Raw genomic sequence first — 21,935 nt, 5'->3', positions numbered from 1 at the left:
TAAAAATCTGAATAACATGAACAACTTGAACTGTCTAAAGAAAACCAAGTGCAGTTTTAACAATACTTTGCCTCAGTTTATCAGTTTACACATGTACATTACAACTTACATTACAATTACAAATACGCAAAACATTTAGTAACAGGTATAAAATTGATGAAATTGCATTTACTTTTTTGAAGACATTTCACGTTGGTCATATTTCTTCAGGTTATTCTCATTTTTTGTGAAAGGATAGTTTGTTAATGTAAACATTTTCATGTAATTTTACTTTTTTTTTACACTAAAACAAAGATAAAATCTGCAGTTGTCATTATTTATAGGTTATTATGACAGTATTTGTCTGGTCTGACCCAATTGAGATCTAATTGGTTTATATGTGTATGTATGGAACCTGAAATAACATGATTTTTACACTATTGATTAATATCTTCAGTGTAATTTTTGCATTTCACAAATTCATCCTACAGGCCAGATTGGACCCTTTGGCGGGCTGGATTTGGCCCCCGGGCCGCATGTTTGACACCTGTGATGTAGATAATATCAATTTTATAATAATGTCCGTGCAAAATGATGCAGAAGTGTAGAGTTTCTAGTCAGATATTAACAATAAAAATCCTAACCCTCCATAAACAAGAGGAATCAAAAGGGAAACCTGTTATACTTTATACCTGTTAGAGCTGAGGAAATGGTGATTCAGATCAGATCATGGATCGAGATTATAGTTATGATCTTTTGGCCTCAACACACAGTACGACTCTATCTACTCTGTTATATAGAGTTTTCTATGTCCTCTGAATGTGAACTACAGACATTGTCCCTGTAGCAGATAAAGTCCAAAGCAGACATAACAAACACTGTCTGTAGCAGAGATCTTTCACACATTTCTAGTCGCCACATTGTGAGGTAAGAGGGATTCAGCTGTTGCCACCCATCTCCACATGTCATTAGCGCTGTACCATGACAGGCCTGACACAAAAAAAAAATGTCTCTAAATACTTTGGCTAATTTGCATTTCTTTGAAATGAATCCCACTTACATATGTGAGCTGAGGTCATTTTTTTGACATAGTGAGGAGGGTTGAAAGCTGTAACAGAGTACATCCTGTGAGTCAGACTACTTGAAACCTGCAATTTCATCACCAAATTGATGTTCTGAGGCAGAATCATAATCCACAATGTGAAACATAGTTTTTCCTCATCTAAAAATGTCTTCTTGTTTTCCATTGTTTTCACATTCTGAAGGGCTGAAACTGTTTTTTTTTTAGGTTTTTGTTGTTGTTTGGCTAAAAGTTTGGACTGAAGTATTTGCAAAGAGACACAGTTACATCTGAGTATTGCTCATTTTCAGTTTCATTTCAGACTGTTACATTTTCTTCAGAGATTTATAATGAACCCCTGAACCCAAACATTTTTTTATGCTTTAACATTGTGTTTTTCACTGTTTCTTCAGTAAAGCATCGGTCTAAATCAGACTCACTGCACAACACAGTTAAGAGGCTGCACTAGTATTTCACAGAATTCCTGTAATTCTTCACTATGAACATTTCTATCGTTATTCTGATATTATTAATAAAACAACACACTGCACAAATTCAGCAGATGAAAGCAGATGAAGCTGTCCACTTTTAGCACAGACAGCCACAATAAACAGACTTAAATAACAGCATTACTACTAACAAGTCATAATGTGCTGCAGTCTGTAGAATACAGTAACCACACTATTATTTCATTTAAAATAAATGTTGTTTGCGTAGGAAACATCACAGCATTGCTATCTATTCACCACTTAAAGACCTAGAGCAGTTTTTTTTTTCTTTTTTCCCACATGTGATATAATCTATCATCATTTATTACAGTGTTATCCTCTGCATTTTGCGTTTTTCAGTGAAATTTCCTTTATTTAAATTATTGATCATGTAGATATTCATAAAGGCTCAGAGTAAATGTGTCATTATATCAGAATAGTGAAAAATGATGAATGATGAAATTTTTTGGCATAATATATGAACACCTGAACATGTCTACAGTGTCTACAACCACTGTCATTTGGAAAACTACACGGGTTTTACTCGTAAATCAATATTTCAGAAGATGATGGTGTTTCTACGTTCACTACGGAGCCTCTGAACGTCTAAATGGGTTATATCTGATGCTGCTGAAAACTAAGAAACTGCATTTTACCTGAATTATTTACACGTATTGATAGGAATAACGGATCAAAACATATCAAACATTTTAGATCAATAGATGGTTTTGGTGGTTGTTTAGGTCTTTGAGGATTAATGACAAACTCTGTACAATCCCTCTGGTAAACAGTTCATATGATTATGAAGGGGGGAACAAATACTGTAGATTATATTCATCTTGGTTTATTACCCCGACCCCCCAAAGGGGAGACACGGGGTATTGTTTTTGGTTTGGTTTGTTTGTTTGTTTGTTAACACTCTAACACACAGGTGTCAAACATGCAGCCCGGGGGCCAAATCCGGCCCGCCAAAGGGTCCAATCTGGCCTGTAGGATGAATTTGTGAAATGTAAAAATGATACTGAAGAAATTATCAATCAGTGGTGTAAAAATCATTTTAATTCAGGTTCCACATACAGACTAATAAGATGTCAATTGGGTCAGACCAGTAAAATATTATTACAATAACCTATAAATAATGACAACTGCAGATTTTATCTTTGTTTTAGTGTAAAAAAGTAGAATTACATGAAAATGTTTAAATTAACAAACTATCATTTTACAAAAAATGTGAATAACCACCTGAATACGAACATCCTGAAATGTCTTAAGTGAAGTAAAGGCAATTTTACCAATATTCTGCCTGTTACTAAATGTTTTGTGTGTTTGTAATTGTCATGTAAATTGTAATGCATGTGTGTAAATTATACATTGATAAACTGAGGCAGAATATTGTTCAAATTGCACTTGTTTTTCTTAAGATATTTCAAGTTGTTCACATTATTCAGATTTTTAAAGAAATGTTGTAGATGTAAACATTATCATCATGTAATTTTACTTTTTTTCGTTGTTCTTATTTTACTGGTCCAGCCCACTGGAGAGCATATTGGGGTGAAAGTGGCCCCTGAACTAAAATGAGTTTGACACCCCTGCTCTAGCAGCAAAACTATTGGTTAAATTCATACCAGATTTGGTTTATAGATTGCCAGTGATGTAGAACAGATGTGATTGCATTTTGGGGAAAGTAGGTCAAAGTTAAAAAAAAACAAAAAAAAAAAAAAACAAATTTTTAAAAATCCTTTTTTTTTTTTTTTTTTTTTTTTTTACATCTACTTATAATGGACAAAATTTCAAATGTCTGTTGCAGCAAAACTATTGGATCAATTCATACCAAATTGGGTTTATAGATTGCCAGTGATGTAGAATAAATCTCATTACATTTTGGGAAAAGTAGGTCAAAGTTAAAATTTTTTAATGAATTTTTTAAAACCTTTTTTTTTCTAGCATTTACTTACAATGGGCAAAATTTCACATATCTGTAGCAGCGAAACTATTGGTTGCATTCATATCAAATTGGGTTTATAGATTGCCAGTGACCCAGAATAGATGTGTTTTTTTTCCCTCCCGTTTACTTATAATGGGCGAAATTTCAAATATCTGTAAAACATCCATTTTGTTTCAATTTACTTCAAACCTGGAACATATATAGATGCAATTGATATGCTTACATCACCACACGCATAGACATGGTGACATCATCATCATCATCTATGCCAAAATAAGCTACGATACGTGCTAGGGGCGGGGTTTGTTGTGCCTGGGACCACTTGTACATATATGAAATACAGATATTACATTTGAAAATAACATTTACCGCTGTCTGTGAATTAGTATTCATAGACTGCAGTAAAGAATATCACCTTTCATTTTCACCTTTCATCTGAACATGTTTTTTAATCAGAGATACTTTTATACTCAAGGACACATTGGCAAAGTCATGAATGACATCAACTTTCACTTGATTTTGGTCGTTTAAAAACACATCTTTCACAGTAAATTTATGAGCTCATTTATTTCGCCTTCATTAAATACTGGAGCTACATGGTAAATTACATTACACACACTGGGTTCCATTCTTGATGCAAAATTGAAAAAAAGATTCCTGTATTATAATGAGCATTGATACATGGTATTTAAGTTGGGAAATCCCTCACGCATTGACAGTGAGAGAATCTATATGGCAGCTTTATGCCTTAATGAGCTTAAAGGTGTTTTAACTGCAGACAGATCTGAGCAGCTGATAATCCTTTGTTATATTCTGGTGTTTTATTTATTTATTTATTTATTTTATAACGTTCTTTCACGTTTCCCTTGTGGACTGTGAATTACGTTCTGTTTGGATTGTGCAGCTTAGACAGCAGACAGCTCTGTGTTTTATCAGCTATTACTTCAAAGCTTCTTCTCCTCCTTAATTGCTCTTATCGTATCATTTGCTTAAATTACAGAAACATTGCTGAGAGAAAATATTAACATTTCAAGTGTGCAATGAGACTTTGCCTGCAGAGGGAAGAAAGCGGCCTGATTTGCATATGGTAATAGTGTACCTGATTGCTCATTTTGTAATGCTGCTACTGTATCTGGTGTTTGATTTAAATGAACAGATGAGGTTATGTACGAAAAATGAGACGCGACCTTGTGTTTTGTCTCCGCCTGACCTGGTGATGTCAGTGGTGATGTTTTGTTTTTTTTTTTTTTTTTAATTCTTCATTTCTGACTATAATGATTTCTTGTTAAGTTTATCAAAACCGGAGCAATTTATCACCTGGTGTTTCATCAGTGTGTAAAAATGCAGCTTGTGTGAGTGTTTGTGGCGGTGAGCAACGAATCATTAGATGTACAGTGAAGGGGAGCGGGTGGGGAGGGGGAAGGGGAGGGGGATGAATCCTGAAAACGCTCCCTTCATTAAACTGCGAGCAATTACTCTACTGTGACAGAGCAATCAGTGAGGCTAGGTCAATGCACATACACACACACATGCTTATACTGTATACACACACACACACACCTGAAAAGGAGCTTTTATTGACACAAAGAAGATGGGAGAGAAGAAAAAGATGTAGATATAAGAAGAGGAAAATGAAAGCCAATTAAAGTAGCCTATCATTTGACAAAATTAGACAATATATCACAACAAAACACACACACGGCGCTCTATTAACACAAATAAGATGCGCTGCTATCCGTGCTCCACAGGTATCTTTGATGATGATGCTTTCATCTCTCCACCCTTTTTCTCCAGCCTTTTGCTGATTCTCTTTTCACTTTCATCTCATCTTTGATGGGTGAAGGGATTGCCACCTGCTTTACAGATTATTTCTGATTCCACGCAGATTGTTTTAGATCATTTGCACCTAAATCAAGTCTCCTAAATGACTCCCTTTGTTAATAATCGATGCACACATGTTCCACTTCATTGTAGGTCTTGAGGAGTAAAGGGTTGATTCTGAATATTTACAATATTTATAGCAGAATTAAATGTTTATGTAGCTTCTTGACAGCTGTCTAAGATTTTTGTTTTGTCCTTTTGGTGGTTTTGCAACATTTCGCCAACCTCCAGATTCCTTTCCTTTACTCTGTCCTGAATTGATCGGTTTTCCTCAGATGTTGCTCCCACAGTATGAAACTTTGATTTTCTCAACAGTAACTATAGATCAGAGCCAGACAGTCGTGTCTTTTTCTTTTTGATTCTTGTGCTGGCGATTTGAGGCTCACATTTTACTGGAGGGCCTGTACTGACAGCCCAGTCACACCAACACAAGTCAAGTTTCAGATACCAATCAGTTCAACATTCATCTCCCTCTTAGTGGCACCAGGAGAGACAGCCGAAACAGCGGAGTGGATTGACACAGACTTTTCAGTGTCACACAGTCATCTGCTGGAGGTGTGCGTTAATTCCTTCAGGCAATGCCACGGTTTGCACTCGCAGCTTAAATCTGCAGTCTAACCCGGTTAAGCTGAGCCGTCGCCCACTCCAGCAGACAATGTCTCAATAAGCACAGAGGAGAAAAAAAAAAAAAAATAGTGCACTTGTCTTCGAGGGTGTGTGTGTTTGCCTGCTGGGCCGGAGCAGCTCCAGCACTTTGATTAGCACCAGAAAGGGTTTCATACAGCTTTGGAGAGGAATCCAACCTGAACTGTAATGAGGTAAATACCCGGTAATACAGTGTTTAAAGCAGGTGTTGACTGAGACTCTATTAGCTTATAAGTGTCTGAGTGGGTAGCTCTGTTCCTATCTGGATTAAGATAAAGTCATGTTGTGATAGGAAGTCACAGTGGGTTTTGACGCAAGAGGCTTCCACAGACAGGGAGATGTGAGATACAGGGCTTAGAAAAAGATGTCCCAGCTTGGCGGGATATAGAAATCCAGCTGTAAATGGAGCATCTGCGTACTGTACATCAATGCAGAGACTAATTTTGACAATTTCTGTGCATTTCCAGATCTTCATATTTGAAAACAACATCTACTACAGATCAAGAGTGGACAAACCAACAATCCGCCTGGTTTCCACCGGTAAAGAGGGGGTCATCTTCAATGGTTTGGCCGACTGGCTCTATGAAGGTAAGGCCGCACACAAAAAAGCAGAATAGGACTTTTGTATGGAGAGAAATTAGTTTCTTTATTCATCAATCAAAAAGAATGGATTTACAATTAAAAAAGAGATTAGAGAGCAAAAGACAGTAAGTGGCAATCAAGAAAAAGATCATTTTGCTTATAAATCAGCCCTCATTGCTTGTGAGTTAAAAACTTTTGCTTGAGACTTCAAAAGTTTTGCTTGAAAATCACTCTTTGTTTGCAACTTCAAAAGTTTTGCTTGCGAATTTAACTGCACTTAATGGGTGTGGCCTACGCTGATGGATGACAGAAGAGTTTCTATTGGTGGGTTTGACCTGGCTCCAGTGCCGGCTGCAGCTTCCACCTTAAACCCACTTCTCCGTTGTGTTATGTTACTGGGAGGTCAGCTGATAGTCTGCTGCTCTTTGAAATTGAAATGTGTCTCATAAGTAACGAATTACACTAAATATTGTCGGCTACAGCCTGTACATTCACAGGCTGAGCAGAGAATGGAATGAGTGCGTGGACCACAGCTCAGTACCAGGTGCCATGGCACAGAAAGAGAAATAATAACAGAGTGACATAGGAGCCCATAGGATATACACAAGCACAACTGAGAGAAGCAATCAGGTTAGCAATTCTTCTTAACGATTATCATTTTCCAGCACAACGTTTTCTGGTTTTCCCTAAGTTGCATCCCAACCGGATCCAAGCGCACCTCGGACCCGGTCCCGGCTCACCTTGGAAGTGTCGCAGCTTAAATCTGTGTCAAAGATGCACTAGATGTACTATTGATGACTGTTGATAAATTTGAAAAAAAAAAAACTGGATGAAACTGAAGTCAGAAAATCAAACAAACACTGCTGTATAAAGATAGATAGATAGATGGATAGATAGATAGATAGATAGATAGATAGATAGATAGATAGATAGATAGATAGATAGATAGATAGATAGATAGATAGATAGATAGATAGATAGATAGATAGATAGATAGATAGATAGATAGATAGATAGATAGATAGATAGATAGATAGATAGATAGATAGATAGATAGATAGATAGATAGATAGATAGATAGATAGCTGGTCACGAGCATAATTTTCAAGGTTATCAGGTCTCAGGATAATCATGCCGATGCTGTTTGTATAAAGTCGTATACAGTCTGTGCATTGCTTTAACTCCTGTTGTGTAGCAGTGTTTGTTGCCCATGTCCACAGACTGTGTATAATTGGAAGATGGAAGAACCATGACATCAGCCATTGGTTGATGATCTGCTGTGAAGGAACACAGATTGAAGAATGCCATATATCATTCCATTACAACAGAGTTGCCTAGCAACAGCACTACTTTTCAGCTGTTATAGAGACTGAACGCAATTCTCAAAAACCACCACTGTCTTTTTCCCCCAGACTCAATGTCCACACTCTTTACTACTATCAAACAACTTACATTGATTGGAAGTGAAACTTTGTTCTCAGGCTACGTCAGTTTGTATCTGCAGAACTACTACATTTTTCTAACATTTCAGGCTGATAGTGCCAGAGCTTCACGTCTTGACTTCTTTACTCTTTGCAGCTATTTCAAAGCCAGTAGTTTGTGATTTAGTCATCAGCATTTTTGCATTTTGGTGTCGGAACTGGACATTTTAGGACAAAAAGGGCTGGGACTATGGGAGTCTGAGGTTACAGGGTGGGGAAGCAAAATTTACAATGAACATTTAGTTGTTTTTTCTCAGCAGGCACTACGTCAGTTGTTTTGAAACCAAACATATATTGATGTCATAATCATACCTAACACTATTATCCATACCTTTTCAGAAACTTTTGCCCATATGAGTAATCAGGAAAGCAAACGTCAAAGAGTGTGTGATTTGCTGAATGCACTTGTCACACCAAAGGAGATTTCAAAAATAGTTGGAGTGTCCATAAAGACTGTTTAGAATGTAAAGAAGAGAATGACTATGAGCAAAACTATTACGAGAAAGTCTGGAAGATACTGTTAAAGAAGAATGGGAGAAGTTGTCACCCGAATATTTGAGGAACACTTGCGCAAGTTTCAGGAAGCGTGTGAAGGCAGTTATTGAGAAAGAAGGAGGACACATAGAATAAAAACATTTTCTATGATGTAAATTTTCTTGTGGCAAATAAATTCTCATGACTTTCAATAAACTAATTGGTCATACACTGTCTTTCAATCCCTGCCTCAAAATATTGTAAATTTTGCTTCCCCACCCTGTATAGGTGAGCTAATGCTAAACTCTAACTCACTGACTCGGAATAGGTGAACCTGATCAAGCATTGCATGACGTACAAATAATGTCATTTTACAGTTTTGTTTGTGGAACCTATTATCCACAACAACCGTCAAATTATCTGTCAAGAAAAAGTATTTTATTAAATGAACTGAAACTCTGAAAGTCTGTGGCGGTGACCATGGCAGACATAAAAGCTTCTTTTTGTCCAAAGCTGGACCACTGCATCACTTATTAGAAGGTTAAATGAAAACCGATTCGACCAGAATGACTCTTGGAAATAAATTACTTTAGTATTTTTTAGAGGGAATGTCATTATAAGTCTATGGAAACCTGGGCTTTTTTGGAGCCGTCCCAAGCAGTTGTTATTACAACTTTAAGTCACTTTTGCATTAACTGCATTTTAGAGCTGAGGTCCTTGTCCAGGTAATAGAATATTAGCTGATCAATGCCTATTGGTGACACTTAGACCTGGTGTAGGGAGCTCATAAATTCAGCAGATTGCTCATTTTCTTTCACTCTATGCAGACACTTTTCCTGATTTGAAGGTACCAGTTCTCCTTTTGTGTATTTTATGCAGTCACAACATTTTCACACATCACAGCGCTTCATGCACAGTATACACCACTGATATAAAGATTTGCAATCCTCATGTTTCACTGTCCTTTTTTTAATGTAAATATTCCTGTTACTTCTGTTAAATAAAATCCATACATTTAACTTTGCAAAACTTGCTGTGGCATTCATTTTGCTATGCCTTGAGCCAGGTTATGACAACATATAGACCGATAGATTTGACCCCGATCCTCTACGGACAAATCAGTCTAGAGGCTGTAATGAAGGCGGTAGAGAAAGCTGTTACCTTAGTAACAAAAACGATCCACAAAACACACTCTAACACAAACTTTGTATAAGTATAAAAGTGCGTGCAAATCTCCAATATAGCACCTTTTACACGTTCTGTGATTGCTGCGTATTTAATCCAAATTCAGGGGAAATAATATGCAGCTTCCACTGTTCTGGAAAGACTTTCTGCAAGATTTTGGAACCAGTTTTCAGGGATTTAGTGTCATTCAACCACAAGGCCTTGTTTACATTTCACAATAAAGTTCATCCCAAAAGTAATGAATGGGTTTGAAATGTGAAGCTCTGTGAAACCCAGTCAAGTTTCCTACCCTCCTTACCCCTCCTCACAAACACACACACACATACACTATTTACTATATTTATGTGTACGACTCCATTTGAAAGAACGCAGCTGGCAGTGTTTCAGTGCTCCTCCTTCTCTACACTTCCCATAGCTTGTCTTTGTGTTTGGGCCATTTTAATTAATTCATGTCTCTAGTGCTGCAATCTCTCTCAGCAGATGTTCAAAAGCCAGCGTACTTGTAATTTAATATGAGACATTTGTGATTAGTGCATATGTGAGACAGACATTCCAATTACATACCTCTTGAATACATCTTTGTTTACAGGCTCGCTGCACTGTTTGAGACTGGAATTGCCACTGTGCACTTGTTCGTAATTAAGTTTCTAAACTTCTTATCTTGTGTAGGGACTCTTCCGGTGTTGTTTTCTTGCACTGGCGTGAATATTAATCTAAGATTTATTTAGATGGCAATGTAGGATGATAATTGCAATTTAAATGTATAATACTATGGCAAAATACCAGTTATTAAGACAGTGCATGAACTGCTCCAGCGTCAGCCTCTAATCGGTTTTTCATTAATGGGATTATTTCTTTGTTGTAGACACAGAACATGACATGAAAGAAATAATCCATTTGCAGTGCTAAAGAAAGATTAGTCTTGCTATGTTTTTCCACTGTGTTGCATGGATTATCACTGGATAACAGACAATTTTACACAAACAGAGAGCATGCAGCTTAATGTGTTTAACAGTGCATATACCATACTGTGCAGGTAAAATACATCTCATTAAAGTTATACACATAAGTATGATTCACAGTGAGGATGTAATGTCTCTCTGAGGGATTTACTACATAAATCTATAATCCAATGTCTTCATCCTGTAGCGACAGAATTACAATTGTTCCATCAAATGTCTTGTTAGGTTTTTACAAATTGACCAAATTTCCCATAAGGGGTCGATCCCGTTTTTATGCTCTAACTTATGAGCCTTTAAAACTCTCTGTGTAAATCTCTCTGTATAGATTCAGTTTGTTGAAAACAATCTCCCTCTTTTTTCACACTTCCACAGTCCATCAAGCTGCTTATACTGAATGAAATATTCAAACAAAATGTACTGTTTGCAGTGGTGGAGAATCAGAGTTCTATAAAATAAAAGTCCTGCCATGTGTTTGTTCCAACCATTCACTGAACCAGTCCATTTTGATGAGCGCAACTCTTCATCCAGGTAGATCACAGATGTCAAACATGCGGCCCAGGGGCCAAATCCGGCCCGTCAAAGGGTCCAGTCCGGCCCTTGGGATGAATTTGTGAAATGCAGAAATTACACTAAAATATTAACAATCCTTTTAGTTCAGGTTCCACATTCAGAACAATTCAATCTCCAGTGGGTCAGACCAGTAAAATACTATCATAATAACATATTAATAATGACAACTTCAAATGTTTCTCTTTGTAAATCTAAATATTTTCATGTATTTACACTAAAACGAAGTATAATTTTGCAAAAAATGGGAAGAACCTGAAATGTCTTAAGAGAAGTAAGTACAATTTTAACAAGATTCCACCTGTTACTCAATGTTTTGTGTGTTTGTAGATCCACTGTGATCTGTACGTTATAATGTACATGTGTAAATGACAAACTGAGGCATAATATTGTTAAAATTACACGTATTTTTTCAGTTTGTTCATGTTCTTTTCACATCTTTTGAAAGGATAGTTTGCAGATGTAAACCTTTTCATAATATAAATGAATTTTTTTCATTCTAAAACACAGAAAAGTTTGGAGTTGACATTATTTATATATTATTATGTTATTATTTTACTGGTTCGGCCTACTGCAGATCAAATTTAGCTGAATCTGGCCCATGACCTAAAATGAGTTTGACACCCCTGAGGTAGCTGAAGGGCTAATTAGTGGAACTACCTGTGTTATGTGAACCAACACATAGCAGGACTTTTACTTTATGGAGCTAGAATATTCTACCACTGACTGTTTGCAAAACTACATGTAGTAGAATATTTTGAGTTTTTCTAGAGACATGTTTCACAGTTTTCTGAGACATGCAGATTAGGAATTGTAAATGTAATCTTTTGGGTTTTACAATGCTTGGCCAACACATAATTATCCATAAAGCTTTGAGCAGTGTACATAATTATTACCCAGCTGTCATTGTCAACAATAATGTGAGCTATATCTTTGATAACGAGATTAAAGAAAATGAAATCAATGGTTTGAAGCCGCAAATGACTTCCCAAATATTTCATGTAGAGCACTAGAATTATTAGAAATACAATGGACGCCTCTATTTGATGGATATGTGCTGTATATATGTGTGCGTTTAATATTGCATGTGGTGGATGATTACATGTCTATATGTTTGCTTTTACACCAGTAATTCTCATCAATCCCATGGCCATATCAGGGCTCCCTAATACTCAAACCCACAAACACTGTTCTGTGAAGATATAAAAAATTTAGCCCTGTACGAAATTGGATTTGAAGTATCTTGCGGTTAATGTTAAACGTCAACAATGGTAACAACAGCACCACTTTAGGAATGTTATTAAATGCTCCAGTCCTCATATAGCTGGCAAGGAAAATACATTTTGTTCAATCATCCCTGGGTTATAGAAATGTTTGTAGCACTGGATGATGTTTTATGGGAACAGGCCTTGGTAATCTTACTGCACTGCAACAAACCAGTTAGCTGTAGATTGACAACCTAATCAAATCTGACCCTGAACATTGAATGGTCTGCTTTATCTCTTCTTTATTTGTTGCATCTAGCATCATCCTTTACCGTTATATATAAAAAAAAAAAATCAGAATCCAAACAGCCTCAAACAATACCATCGGTAATAAAAATCTCAAAGTTCTTCTCAAGGTTGAGCTTATCCATATTTGAAAGGACTATTCTTTAGACCTTCTCCTGTGGGTGCAATAAGGTGTATACTGTAAACAGTTAGTATGGAGCTCTTCTGCCCCCTGCTGGTTAGAGGTCACCTTCTAGTAGTCAAAGCATATTTGCTACTTGATCAAAGCAGACTGAATTTATTAGACTTCAAGTGAAAGAGAAATTCTTGTAGTTTTTGTGTTTAACATGTGGAATACAGCTAAAACACATCAGTTTTAACATGGATCAAATGCAGTCCGGTCATACCCAGCTCATGATTTTGCAGAACTATTAATGGAACTTAAAGAAGTGCAGCAAGAATGTTAATATTTAAATAATAATACTTGGGGAAACATCTTTTTGTGCTTTCCATGGAGACTAAGAAGGTTAGACTGAAATAAAAAATCTCCCGTTTCTGTACAAACTTTGATGATGATGAATGTTTATAACAATTAAGTTGTCCTTGTGTGATTTATAGTTATCAAAACGACATCAGTATGTGGTATTTGAATTTTCTTACAATTTGCACAGAATGTTTTTCTCTGCCTCAAACTGTCAAAGTTAAATATGAGTAAGTGGTGTTTTGTTTCCCAGTGACTTTACAGAAAAAACACACAATAAATCAAAGATGTTATACCTAAAACCTTGAGTCTGTGCCAGTGTTGATTTATTGGAAACATCTTTATCTGTGTCAGAATATCAAGTATTTTAACACTAACAAGTGGGAAAGCAGATGTGTTATGTGAAGTATTGTGTTGCTTTGTTTTACAATAACTGTCAAGAGTCAAACATGTACATTCACAGTCAATAAAAACTTTGAGACCATATTTTTTGACATTTTGAAACCCTAAACTGGAATTTTTTTATATGAATCATTTGCAAGGTTCTAATAGTTTTGGATTTTTCATTCTAGTTTAGTTTTGTTTAGTTTTGACTTTTTTTTTCTCTTATTCAGTTAGTTTTAATTTGTTTTTAGAGCAGGTTTGCTAGTTTTTATTAGTTTTCATTTTTGTCTAAATGCTTAGTTTTAGTTTAGTTTTAGTATTAATTTTAGTTTTAATTTAAATTTTTTTAATTTTAATTTAGTTTTAATGTTAATTTTTTAATTTTAATTTAGTTTTAATTTTAATTTTAATTCATTTTAGTTTTGTCGTATCTTTTCTCTTCTTCTCCGTCATATTCAAATAAATCCCAGACAGGACTCTGTTGCTTTCTCCCAACTTTAGTCTCCATGTTTCCAGGTAGAGATGGGACCAGAAGATGACTCTAAACCACAAGAGATGAGAAGTGATGGACCGTGAAGTGTTGTATGATGCTACTAGCTAAAATTGCTTAAGGGAAATAAATTGATTTTGTATCAATCCGACTTTTACAAAGACGAAAACCAAGGCAATTTTAGCCATAATTTTTTATATGTTTTAGTTAGTTTTATAAGCACACAATACAGTTTCAGTTAGTTATCGTTTTTTTCTTTTAGTTTAGTTTAGTTTATTTGAAAGGGGACAATGCAATTTCATAAAACACATGGTTACACATGGTTAAAAAAAGCCAGAATTAGCCAGAAAGCAAGTTTTCACCTGTAGTCCCCTGGCCAAGTTTTAAAAAGGCAGTAAAAAAAAAAACATTTACAGGAGAAAGACATGGTTTTAATGGTTTTAATGATAGTTTTTATTATTTCAGTTAACAAAAACGTTTTTACAATTCTAGTTTTCGTTATTTCGTTAGTTTTCGTCATCGATAATAACCTTGATCATTTGTTTAGGATATTGGCATACAGAAACAAAAATCTAAAGTTTCAAGAATAATTTCAAAACAAAAAACTAAACAACAGAAAATGGCACCTGCCAAACAGGTGTTGCAACCGGATGTATCGGTCCTGGTCGGGAGTTGTCACTCTCTCTCACCCTGGACGTGGTCTATGGTCAACAGAACCTGTCATGTTGTGGCGTTCAACCAGGTTTGTGATTGTGGGTTGGGAACAGCCCATACATATGCCTGGCTATAGCACTGTAGTTCAAACCGGCCTCCACCATACCCAGTGCCCGGAGACGTTCAATTGATAGATGTAGCATGATGCTGTTCACTGGACTAACAATAGTGGCCTTTTTTGGGCCTTTACATAGGCCTTCAAAACCAATCCTCAAATTGTGCAGATACCCACTGAGTATTGCTCAGTGTGTATTTGGTCCACCTTTGCAAAGAGGCCAACCCATGTGCAATGAACCATGACAACATGACATCTCATCATTATCTCAACTACCCGAGCACTAAGTCATCAATAAATCCACAATGAATAATTACAACCCCCCTACAAGTAGAAATATGCAGACATTTCTACCTCAAAGTTTCTGCTGACTGTCAGTATACAAATGCACTTACACACTTATTGCATGTTCTTTCAGAGGAGATCCTGCAGAGCCACATAGCCCACTGGTGGTCTCCAGACGGGCTGCGTATGGCCTACATGACCATCAATGACACGCTGGTGCCCAAGATGGAAGTCCCCTTTTTCACAGGAATGTCGTACCCCACCAGCCTGGAGTACCATTACCCAAAGGTAGGAAATCTCAGCCTTAGCGTACTTCAAATTAAACCCCTCACTTGTTATGATGCAGTCTGACCTGATTTCCTTTTCAGGCCGGGGAGGAAAACCCCATAGTTCATCTGTCAGTGGTGAGCTTCAACGGTCCCCTGCATACGGTGGCGATGAAGAAACCCGATGACCCCCGAATAGGGTGAGTGACAGGTCGAAGACACCTGTATTGTGTCTGAAGTAACAAGGATCAAAATAGCCCCGGGCTTTTCCCTGAGGAAGCAGATACAAAGACTTGTTTTTTGACATACTCTCACTTTCTGATTTTCAAGGAGAGAATATTATATCACCATGGTGAAGTGGGCCACCAGCACCAAACTGGCTGTCAACTGGCTGAACCGAGCGCAGAACAACTCCATCCTGACGCTGTGTGAGGCGACAACTGGAGTCTGCATCAAGGTAAAACACTGGACAAGTCCCAACTCTGTCCTCACTGTATGTTTTAATGCACCGTTTTTGCTTAAATAGTGATGAGGCCATTATTTTCCTGAACTGTTGCAGGTACCAGGCAGATCTTTTTTTTAAGTCTCTCATTTTGATAACTATAATTGGTCATATTTTTGTACAGAGCTTTGTTTTGAGCCACTCTTGTCTGACCTATTAAAAGTTTCTACATTCTGTAATATGCTGATGGAACTAAAAAAGACATCACCTAATTTTCTTAGATAGTCGTTAAAGAAAAGCCTTGGAAAGGAGTAAGCACTATTTTACCCTAATAGTTTGGCATAAAAGAAGGTCTCATTAACACATATTCCATTAATTACATAAGGAAAAATTAAAGGGGTTCTATGAAATATTGATATTCCAATCTCACAAAATGAGGGGAATCCACATCTCAGAACACACTCACACCTGCCAAAACCACCAATGATTGACTGACAAACTAAATAAAGTGTAAAACTTATAGTTTATACACATCTGTGTCATGATATAATCAAGTTTTCTTCTTCAGACAGCAGTCGGTCCAAATAACTATGTGTCGTATAATCTTCATGTGTTGGGTCAGCTGATAGTTTACATTATAGCTCTGTTAGCTTAGCTTCAAAAAACAGCCACAGAAAACCCACAAATCACCTCTGCTGTCTGTGCGGTTTGTGTTGTCAGTAGATGCACTGAAGATCCGTTTGGATTCATCCAAACAGGGTCAGAACTGTCACAGTTTAGAACTGTGGATCAAAAAATAGTGAACTTAGCAAAGATAATAACATCCCATAATAACTTTTACTTTTATAAGCTTCATAATCAAACTCACTTGTGTAGAAGAAACACTGTGACTTCACCATCAAACACCATCCTTTTCATTTAGAGCAGGGGTGTCAAACTCATTTGAGTTCAGGGGCCACATACAGACTAATATGTTATAAAGTGGGCCGGACCAGTAAAATAATATAAATAATAGGATAAGAACTGATAAATAACGTCGACACCAAAGTTTTCTCTATGTTTTTGTGTGAAAAAGTCAAATTCCATAATGAAAATGCTTACATCTACAAACTCTACTTGAACATAACATGAACAAATACGAACAACCCGAAAATTCTTAAGAAAAATAAGTGCAATTTTAGCAATATTACACTTTAGTTTATCATTTATACATGTGCATCATTATTTACAGATCACAGTGGATCTACAAATACACAAAACATGTAGTAACAGGCAGAATATTGGTACAATTCTACATACTTCTCTTAAGACATTTCAGGTTATTGAAATTTTTTGTAAAAGGTTAGTCTGTAAATGTAAATATTTTTGTGTAATTTTACCTTTTTTACACTAAAGCAAAGAGAGAAATTTGTGGTGTTGTTTATTTATAGGTTATTATGATAGTGTTTTGCTGGTCTGACCCACTTTAGATTGAATTGACCTAAAATGATTTTAACACACTTGATTGTTAATATCTTCAGTGTACTTTTTGCATTTCACAAATTCATCCCAGGGGCCGGATTGGAACCTTTGACGGCCCGGTTTTTGGCCCCCGGGCCGCATGTTTGACACCTGTGTTGTCCAGTGGTGAAAACAACATCAATGCTTCTAGCTTTTACATTTTGTCACTTTCTTTGACTCTAAAAGTTGTTTCTTATTGGTTCTCATTCCATCTCATCACTTTCTAACACTTTGGTCAAAGACCATCTAATGATTTTTTGGCGAATTCTAACAGATGTCTTAGGTAAACCTCTGAGTATGGCCCCTGTTAGCGTCAATAACGACAGAATCCCTCTCCTCTTGGGCAGACGTATGTGTCTGATGTAAAGATCTGGACAAAGGCTGTGAGTCATGACCTCCTATACCTCAGACTGACTGTCGACCTGGTGTCAGTCGACTGGTGACAGTTCTGCTTGCATTGACCTGAGGTTTTGTATTCTGGATCCAGCCGGTAGACCGCTGGTCATGGTCCTTTGTGCTTGCACCACCTTTACTGACAGTGATATTGGTGTCATTTTGTGATCTTTTCAAAGGAGCCAAACGCTGCTCAATCACTGCTATAAAAGACTGTCAGCTCAGATGATGACTTCATGATTTCAGATCAAACTATGTTTTACTTCTGAAGCAGAACAGACCCAAAAGTTTTTCATTTTAAAGATTTTCTTTGACACTAATCGACCTGGTCTCCGAGTAAATTTGGTGCAGGACTGTTTCTATAAGTAGAATATATCTGGTTTGTTATTAACCCTTTTATGCATAGTGGTCACTCCAGTGGACAGTTATTCTACAGCTGTTCTCTTGTATATTCATGGGTTTTGTTATTTTAGTTTCATATCAGCCGACACAATACACAATACACTGCAACTGATAACATTACTGTAACTTTGCTGTTCTTGATAAACCAATAACATGTTTGAGTGTAAATCAATTCCTTGTTATTGTTATTAGACTGTAATTAAATACAAAAGTTGTTGTTTTTTTTTTTTTGGCAAATTATCTCCATGAAGTGACTAGTATTGGAGTTCAGTACAAATGAAAAGTTAGGGATATTTCTTTTATTTTTTTTATTTTTTATTTTGGTCATTTTTGCCATTTGTAAATAAAACTATGTCTGGTCATTAAAAAAATGTGTTTCAATTCACACAAAAAAGTAAAAAGTGTGAATCCCAACTGAAAAAAAAAATAGCCCAAAAATTAAAAATATCCATAACTTTTTGTTTGTAGTGTATGCTAAAATGTGAGAAAACATCAAATTAGCAGCATTTAATGTTTTTATTTCATAGTTTTCACACAGTATATCAGTATATATCCGTTTCGTTGCTTTAAAAATTTAATGCAAATTTTTGCAACTCCATGAAAAATAGCTTCATAAAAAAAATAATAATAATAATAATAATAATCTCATTGTTTTGTAAATGCCTAAAGAGGAATAAAGAAAAAAAATCATGATTAATGTTCTCATAATTCATGCATGAAAGGGTTAAATTCTTTGAGTATAAAACTCAACCCTTCCTTAAACCATTTAAAAAGATGATTAGGTAAGATTTGGGGATAGAAACCATTTATTCATAAATGAGCTTTGATTGTGAAACATTTGCATTGAGTTTAGATGAGTAATCCAGTGCAACAAAGATGAATAAAAGCCTGATTATATTCTTATATAATTATATTTATAAAATGAAAGTAAGAGAAATGACAAACACCTTGAGTTTCTCCATCTTTGTTTCTCCAAGGAAATCTTAGCATTATGATGTTAAATTCCTCCTCGATACTCAGACTAGATCCTGGTAAAAAAAAAAAAAAAGTTATTTACAAAGCGTCTGAGTTTTTAGCATCTTAGAGCAAGCGCGATAAACAGTGTCTAAACCAGCTGTGAAAACACTAGAAAATAAGCAATAGAACAAATATTCACCAAACACTGAGTGACTGTGAGTTAATGAAATGCTACAGATTAGATGGTGGAGGGATAATGTTTGTGGTTGATTTGATTAGAGATACACTCACATCTCCCACAGAATGCAATAAGGCCAGAAATGAAAATGATTTCAAGCAAATTACTCTTGAGATGTGGGAGTATTCACAAGAAGATTTGAGGCTAAGTTAGGAGTTTTCCCTGAGTGGTTCTGAATGTTGATCCTGGGTTTTTAATTGGAGTCTGGTTTCATTGAGGAATAATATCAATTAGGTAAAACCTCCAAATAATTAATCCTCCTCTGACTTTATCATTAATATTTTCAGAAACATGAGGATGAGAGCGAGAGCTGGTTGCACAGACAGGTACGTGCTCGCTGAAAACACTGCTTATGTCTGCTTAGAAAAGAAAAAAAAAAAAACAGTTTGCTTTGTGACTGAATCTTGTTTAAGTAAATAACAGCACATATAAAAGGTCTGTTTACGGACAAACACTGCATTCAGGTGTGCGTTCTCTCCTCTCTATAGAATGAAGCGCCACTCTTTTCCCAAGACGGACACAAGTTCTTCTTCACCAGAGCGATACCTCAGGGTGGGAGGGGGAAATTTTTCCACATCTCCATGTCCACCTCTTTGGTGAGTTATGGCTGAAGAACTACACTTTCAGCAGAGTTTTTGTTATTTCGTATTCATTAAAAGCTTTGTTGGATATTTGATCACCGTGATTGGTCAATAGTGACATTCAGAGTTCCGTTACTTCTGAATCACAAACTGAATAAAATAAATACACAGGTCATTGACATTGGCACAGTTGTGATCATAGATTCTCAGTTCATTTTTGGATCATTAAACCACTCATAAAATTGATTTCTTGAGGGTAAGCAGCTGTGGATTAAGTAGGATAATACTGTATACATTGAACCAGTCATTATTGCACAACACACAACAACTGGTGTACAATATCCCTTATGTCATAGGTGTCAAACATGCGGCCCGGGGGCCAAAACCGGCCCGCCAGAGGTTCCAATCTGGCCCGTGGGATGAATTTACAAGTAAAATAATGCATAATAACCTAAAATAATGACTCCAAATATTATTTTTGGTTTAACATGAAAAACTAATAACTATTAGTTTTTCATGTTTTATTTATATGCGTAATATACTAGTATATTATGCCTATAAATAATGACAACTTCATTTTTTTTCTTTCTTTTAGTGCAAAAAATAACATTAAATTATGAAAATATTTACATTTACAAACTATCCTTTAACAAAAAAAAAAATAAAAAAAGTGAATTACCTGAACAAATATGAACAACTTGAAATGTCTAAAGAAAATTAAGTGCAATTTTAACAATTTTCTGCCTGTTACTAAATGTTTTGTACCATTGTAGATCTAATCCATAATGCACATGTAGAAATGAGTTTAGGTCTAATATTGTTAAAATTGCACTTATTTTTTTTCTTAATAAATTTCAGTTTTTTCAGGTTATTAACATCTTTTTTGTTCAGATAGTTTGTAAATGTAAATATTTTCAGAATTTAATGTGGGTTTTTTGCACAAAAACGAAGAGAAAAGTTTGGAGTTGTCATTATTTAAGGCTATTATGCTAATATTTTACTGGTCCAGCCCAGTTGAGACCAAACTGGGCCGAATGTGGCCCCTGATCTAAAATGAGTTAGACACCCCTGCCTTATGTAGTCATTTACGTTGCATTTTAGTTTAATTTTAAGATAAGATAAGATAAGATAAGATAAGATAAGATAAGATAAGATATACTTTATCGATTTCCCAAGGGGTAAGTTCAAATGTACAGCAGCACAAGAAAAAAGCTATCAAATACAATAGAAAGATAATTTAAACATTTGTTAAAGTGACTAAAATGACATTTTAGTCACTTTAACAAACACTAAGTTGCATTATTTTTATCCCTCCAGCACATAATTCATTGTATAGTGGTTAGCATGTCTGTCTTATGTCATTTTGTTTCTGTTTTGTTGCATTTTTTGTCTTGCATTTTGAGGGGAAAGACAAAATATTTGATTTTTTTCCAGTAAACCACTAGAAAAACTACTCCTACATTACTGTTTAACTACTGGGCTTAGCTTTAGTGTTAGTTTTAGGTATTGTGATATTATGAGCTAAGTTTTGATTTATTGCATCTGAAATATGAAGTGTGATTTACAAGGCCATTCTTTATTATACAGGGTGGGTGAAAAGTAGGCATTAAAAGTTGGTAATAAAATCTATATTCCTGTTACAAATTTATTGAAACAAATGATACAAGTTTTTTATTACATGGGAAAATGAAAGTAAATCTTCATATTTCAACATAAGCAGGAAATAAGAAAAAAAGAAATCCCCATTAGTGTTGTCCGTTTAGGGTTAGGGTTAAGGGGTTAGGGTTAGGACCCTAACCCTAACCCTAACCCTAGGGGTAAGGGTTAGGGGGTTAGGGTTAGGGGTTAAGGTTAGGGTTAGGGGCTAGGGTTAGGGGGTTTGGGGCTAGGGTTAGGGGTTAAGGTTAGGGGTTAGGGTTATGAGTTAGGGTTAGGGTTAGGAGCTAGGGTTAGGGGTTAGGTTAGGGGTTAGGATTAGGGAGTTAGGGTTAGGGGTTAGGATTAGGGG

At 35.9% G+C, this 21,935-nt stretch overlaps 1 protein-coding gene across 5 annotated transcripts in view; it reads left to right on the top strand.

Annotated features, from left to right (window-relative positions):
- The window catches only part of dpp6b (dipeptidyl-peptidase 6b), a 135,185-nt gene that overhangs the window by 94,924 nt on the left and 18,326 nt on the right, over positions 1-21,935 (top strand). For all 5 annotated transcript variants that reach the window (XM_030161236.1, XM_030161234.1, XM_030161239.1 and 2 more), the window contains exons 8-13: positions 6,466-6,586; positions 15,282-15,436; positions 15,517-15,614; positions 15,745-15,871; positions 19,634-19,672; positions 19,835-19,942. In XM_030161236.1, coding sequence (XP_030017096.1) covers positions 6,466-6,586; positions 15,282-15,436; positions 15,517-15,614; positions 15,745-15,871; positions 19,634-19,672; positions 19,835-19,942 — 648 coding nt within the window. The remainder of the gene's footprint in view (positions 1-6,465; positions 6,587-15,281; positions 15,437-15,516; positions 15,615-15,744; positions 15,872-19,633; positions 19,673-19,834; positions 19,943-21,935) is intronic.

This window comes from Sphaeramia orbicularis, chromosome 17, assembly GCF_902148855.1.
Source record: "Sphaeramia orbicularis chromosome 17, fSphaOr1.1, whole genome shotgun sequence".
NCBI classification, from domain to species: domain Eukaryota; kingdom Metazoa; phylum Chordata; class Actinopteri; order Kurtiformes; family Apogonidae; genus Sphaeramia; species Sphaeramia orbicularis.
The sequence above is the reverse complement of the archived record's forward strand: the minus strand, read 5'-3'. Positions and strand labels throughout refer to the sequence as shown.